We start from the raw sequence: 6,000 nt of genomic DNA on the forward strand, positions 1-6,000 counted from the left end.
GGCACGACGTCACACACAACCCAAGGCATCTAAACATGGCACTGTTGGATTTTATGTGACTCAATGTCTGGTAGGACCGGCAGGATTCAGTCGGTGCCAAAAAAAATTCTAATTCGGTACCCATCCTTAATTACAACACGTCAACACAAACGTGCCCATTTCTCATAGAAATGACTCCTTTTGGCGCTCGACAAAAGCAGTCGCCGATACATGTCGATTTAAGTGGACACTTTTGAGTAATAGGAATAACCACTAGAATGCATACAGTAGTCCTGGGGGTCCACAGTGTATTTAAGGAGTGGTCTTCTCTCCGCAGAGGGCCAGCTGAGGGTGGACGCCAACGTGTCGGTTCACAGACCCGGCGAGCCTCTCGGTGTCAGGACTGAAGTGAAGAACATCAACAGCGTTCGATTCCTGTCCAAAGCCATTGGTGAGCACGTAGTTTTTGATTGTTGGCGTGACCTGACGCCATCTGTTCTCGAAGAATGTTCTCGCATGAGGCATGGTAAGAATTAATCTGTTTCAGGGTTAAACTCTTAGCATTCGCCAACATAAAGCATTTTAAATAAGTACGTCAGAAGGTAATATTTTTTTAAATTTGTATTATTAATTGTCATGTGCAGTAAGTGCAAGAAGGAGTTGCACTGTTGCATACCTGCCAACTACTCCGGTTTTCCCGTAATTAGTACGGTTTTCATCAACCTATTCCGGGTTACGGTTGCAGTGATAAAAAATACGGTTTTTCATTCATTAAAATTTTTTTTTTAAGTTTTATTCACGAAATCGCGTAACAACAATGACAATCGACACTGCTTCCCGTAACTTCCTATCGAGCCATTCCGAATGCCATGCGCGAGGCTATTTATAGCACCGCTGCCAAGCACGAGGCACCAGTTGCCATTGTTTCCAAACGAGCGAACGATCATGGAATCAGCCGGAGAAAAATCGCAAACGAGTCTTAAACCGAAAAGAAAACTGCAGTCATTCCGTGAAGAATATTCAAAAGCCTATCCGGGAATAATTATCCGTTCCAAAAAGGGTGAAAACTACGCGAATTGCACCTTGTGCAGACAAGATTTTTCGATCGGACACGGAGGAATTAGCGATGTAAAAGACCACGTTGGGACAAAAAAACACAAGTCTAATGCCGTTGCTAGCGATACTGCAATTGAATTGTAGTTCCATGCTAATGATGCTATTGAATTACATTTTAATGAAATAAACTTATCATAAAGTTACCATATCATTTTTGCAGTATGATCAATCTGATAGAATACATTTGGATTTTAGCCACAAAAAGGTAATGACACCAATGTTATCTATTGGAATTGTTTAGTACTGTTATACTGTTAAAAGTGTTTATACTATTTATGCTTTCAAGTCCAAGTTGAAGAAATCTTGTTAAATGTTGACAGCATAACTACCAAAATGTCCTTAATATTTTTGCAGTGCTATTTCTGTTGAAAAGTTCAAATGATTACATTAGAGATGTGATGTGCCACTTTTCAAGTGTCTGATGGCTTAAATTAATTTTCATTTAATTTTTCATATTTTGAATTCTTTTGAAAGGCTTACAAGAAAACTACATTTGAATTGTAATTCCATGCTATTGACAGGACTATTAATTTGAATGAAGTTAGCTTACCATGTTTACAGTATGATCATTGTGATAGAAATGTGAATTTTAGGCACAGAATATTTTTTACAATTGAACAAGGCAGTAGATTATACAAGCTTGGACAGAAAGTTAATAATGACACCAATTTTTTTTTTTAATGGAATTGTTTAGTACTGTTTTACCATTTGTTTACTGTAAAAAGTGTTTATACTTTCAATTAACAAATTGAAGTCTTGTGAAAGGTTGACAGGATAACTGGCATTAACTGTCAAAATAATTTCAAACTATTGAAGTTAGCTTACAGAATAAACATGTCAATCAACCCATATGATTTTTGCTGTAATATTTTTGTTTTGAAAAGTCACTGTGACTGATAGAAAAGTGATGGTTTTAGCAACATTTTAACCTGTCTGAATGCAATCAATCATTTTGCATTGGGGGGCGAAGCCTGAACCCCCCACCAGGACTTTGTCCTGGACCTACCGGGGCCTGCGGCCCCTGGACCCTGGCTACTAGGTTTTTCTGATTTCAAAAGTTGGCAGGTATGCTGTTGTTAATGGCAACACTTAATAATATTGCTATGTGATACTTTTCTACTTCTACTACCCTCAATATAGTTTCTTTATTTAGCTTAACATCACTGATACTTTTTAAAAGAGTGTACACCAGGTGTGGCCATTACGTGGATGGCGAGCTAGCGGTGGATGGTGGAGGGTGTGTCAGTCCATCGCCAGCCAGGCATTAAAAAAATAGACCTAAAAATCAGCGATCATCGATCTTCACTTTGGTCACTTGATTGACAGTCACGGCACCCGAGGGTCTTGTGAGATGACGCTGGCTGCTGCCAGATCATTATTAAGAAAAAACGACCGACAGGAAGGCCAGAAACACTTTTTATTTCAACAGACTCTCGCACCGTACCTGCCGTCAAAACTCTAAAGACCGACTGCGCAGTTCCTGTCTTCACAATAAAAGTCCTGCGTCATCCTGCCTGCGCTAACAAAATAAGAGTCTTCGTGCACAAGCTAGCAAGCTATGGAGTTTGCCGCTAATTTATTTCTTGTAAAGTGCATAAAAAGGAGTATGGAAGCTGGACAAACAAAAAGCAAGCACTTTCATGTGGTATTGGACAGAAAGGAGGACTTTTTTTTTCTCCTCCATTGTAAAATGTGGAGGTTATCATCACTACTGTCTGATTCCAATCATCACAATCATACCAACTTATATTCTTGTCTTCATGAAAGAAAGGAATGTTAAACATGCTTGTATTATCATGAAACACCTTTAACTTGTTAACCTCTCTTTCATAAATAAATGATATATATGACTGAGGTAGACAGCTAACCTCCACTTGGTCCAATGAAAAGTAGCTCACCTGCAGAAAAAGTGTGGCCTCCCCTGGTGTACACACTCCAAAAAGCTTCAGAATTCAGGGTCGAAAATAGAAATAGAAATAATCCGTTACATGGTCGAACATTTTATCACTTCATGTTTGAGAAACTTTTGGGGTGTATTTTTCTCAAAGCAATTTTTTCAAACATATAATAAAGCCAAATACAAATAAGGCAACAAGAGAAATATCTCACACTTCTCTTTGCTAAAGTAAATCTGTACAGTATATATGTGTGTAACGGTACGTGTATTTGTATTGAACCGTTTCGGTATGGGGGTGTCGGTTCGGTTCGGAGGTGTACCGAACGAGTTTCCAGACGGACATATTAAGTAGCGTAACGCACGTTGTGTAAACAATGCACACCGAGGCACAACACACGGCATGCTAGCAGCTAACGGGCTAGGATAGACTGACCATACGTCCTCTTTTCACCGGACATGTCCTCTTTTGCGGAGCTGTCAGGGCGGAGTTTCTTAAATGCCTCAAATGTCCGGCATTTTGAGTTAGGGTTGCGTGTATTTTCAATATACGTTCAGGGTTAAAAAGGGGTTAAAAACAACACAAATGGTGAGGGAGGGGCAGAGACAGAGAGAGAGAGAGAGTTATGATAAACACGCATGCGTCGCCAGGCTCTGCTTTTTATCCATAGATTTATCACATTTAATTTTTTATTATCTATAGCAGGGGTGTCAAAAGTGTGCCCCGGAGGCCATTTGCGGCCCACAGCTAATGTTTTAAAGGCCCACGGCACTTTCTAAAAATACTATTAAAATAAACAAAAAGTGAAATAAAAAAGCTTAAAAGTGAAATGTAATTTAGAAAAAGTTGCAATGTTGACTAATAAAACAAAACTGTTTTTTTTTCTTTCAAACTGTCATTGCTCAAAACATAATATTGAATCAAAATCAATGTTATTATGAATTATTGACCTATCCAAGATTCCCATTACTTCACATCAAATATTCCACTTAGAAAAATATTTTTGGTGGAAGATTTTGCAAATTTGGTAAATAAATAACCCAAAAATGTATATTTTGTTGTTTTCTTACTGTATCGAAAATGAACCGAACCGTGACCTCTAAACCGAGGTACGTACCGAACCGAAATTTGTGTGTACCGTTACACCCCTAACACATACTTGCCAACCTTGAGACCTCCGATTTCGGGAGGTGGGGGGTGGGGGCGTGGTTAAGATATATCCATCCATTTTCTACCGCTTATTCCCTTTTGGGGTCGCGGGGGGCGCTGGAGCCTATCTCAGCTACAATCGGGCGGAAGGCGGGGTACACCCTGGACAAGTCGCCACCTCATCGCAGAGCCAACACAGATAGACAGACAACATTCACACTCACATCCACACACTAGGGCCAATTTAGTGTTGCCAATCAACTTATCCCCAGGTGCATGTCTTTGGAGGTGGGAGGAAGCCGGAGTACCCGGAGGGAACCCACGCAGTCACGGGGAGGACAAGCAAACTCCACACAGAAAGATCCCGAGCCCGGGATTGAACCCAAGACTACTCAGGACCTTCGTATTGTGAGGCAGATGCACTAACCCCTCTGCCACCGTGAAGCCCCGGTTAAGATATATATATATATATATATATATAAGAAATACTTGACTTTCAGTGAATTCTAGCTATATATATATATATATATATATATATATATATATAAATAAAATAAATACTTGAATTTCAGTGTTCATTTACAAACTACAACTCACAAACACTTTAGAGTTAGGCTCCACCATCAGAATGTGTACTTAAACTTATAAAGATCACATGGATATTATTCAGTGAGTTGATTCACCAAAACTAACCTGTTATACAGGAGGAAAAAGCACACAGGACGTTTCAATTATTCACAGACTGGTCGCGCTCATCAGAATGACAAGCCACTTCCGGTCTGCAGGTGATAGCATTCAATTGGGAAGAAACGCCCTACTGACCAATGTGAATACTGATAAATGTGTAATGACATCTCCAAAAACGAATTCAAACCACAAAATAAACTAAATAAATCAACACAAAAATGTGACACATTGTGGGTGGGTCACATATGCATGTACAGTAGATGGCAGTATTGTCCTGTTTAAAAGTGTCACAACATCGCTGTTTACGGCAGACCAACTGCTTTACGGTAGACACTGTTGTTGTGTGTTGTCAACACGTCACTCAGGTCCGCCTGAATTTGGGGAGTTTTTCGGGAGAAAATTTGTCCCGGGAGGTTTTCGGGAGAGGCGCTGAATTTCGGGAGTCTCCCGGAAAATCCGGGAGGGTTGGCAAGTATGCAAAATTGGGCCTGTTTTCAAATTGTGTGCCCATGCTCATTGTTATACATTATTCAAGAACGGCAACTCATCTCTGCATGAAAGAGCACTTTGGAGATGGACACATTTGGTCACCATAGAAAAGTGACTCATCTCCATTTTGCATGCACACACGATGGAGCTGCACGGTGAATTATTTACCAACACTTAGAGACGCCGCTTACAAGCCATGGAGACCGACATGCTTGATCAAGGCTTAAATGTGGCAGCGCGTGTTGGACCCGTCAATTGGCAGCTGCCCTCGTTCCCTGTTAGGCTTCACGCCACCGAGCTCTTCATCGGACTAAAGAGCATTTTCGCTTTCTTGCCAGACTACGAGATCCATAGACAGATCGACGTCCTGCGGAGGGGAGAGAGCGTGCAGAACGAGACCCGCGCTTACGACTCCAAATCCGGGTAAGAGGGAGACGCTGGAAGGAAACACGGCGCCACGGCATTGCGTCTGAGTGGAACCGTCACGCTAATGATGATGAATGAAATCATTTGGGTGCCGCCATCGTCCCCATCCTATCCCTGACCTCAGTGTTGCTCTCACGCAGCTGAGGCCAGCATCTTCATCATGTGGAATAGTGCACCTGAGCCCTTGTGGTTGGCTCCTTCTCCGGACTGGACTCTATCTTAGGTCCACCTGCGCACATGCGATGAGAGCCAATAGCAT

At 41.3% G+C, this 6,000-nt stretch overlaps 1 protein-coding gene across 1 annotated transcript in view; it reads left to right on the forward strand.

Annotated features, from left to right (window-relative positions):
* The window catches only part of gatb (glutamyl-tRNA(Gln) amidotransferase, subunit B), a 74,965-nt gene that overhangs the window by 37,050 nt on the left and 31,915 nt on the right, over positions 1–6,000 (forward strand). Inside the window, exons 6-7 of the mRNA XM_061923042.2 lie at positions 317–430; positions 5,654–5,738. Of these exons, the coding sequence (XP_061779026.2) occupies positions 317–430; positions 5,654–5,738 (199 nt within the window). The remainder of the gene's footprint in view (positions 1–316; positions 431–5,653; positions 5,739–6,000) is intronic.

Source organism: Nerophis lumbriciformis, linkage group LG27 (assembly GCF_033978685.3).
Source record: "Nerophis lumbriciformis linkage group LG27, RoL_Nlum_v2.1, whole genome shotgun sequence".
In the NCBI taxonomy this organism is placed as follows: Eukaryota; Metazoa; Chordata; class Actinopteri; order Syngnathiformes; family Syngnathidae; genus Nerophis; species Nerophis lumbriciformis.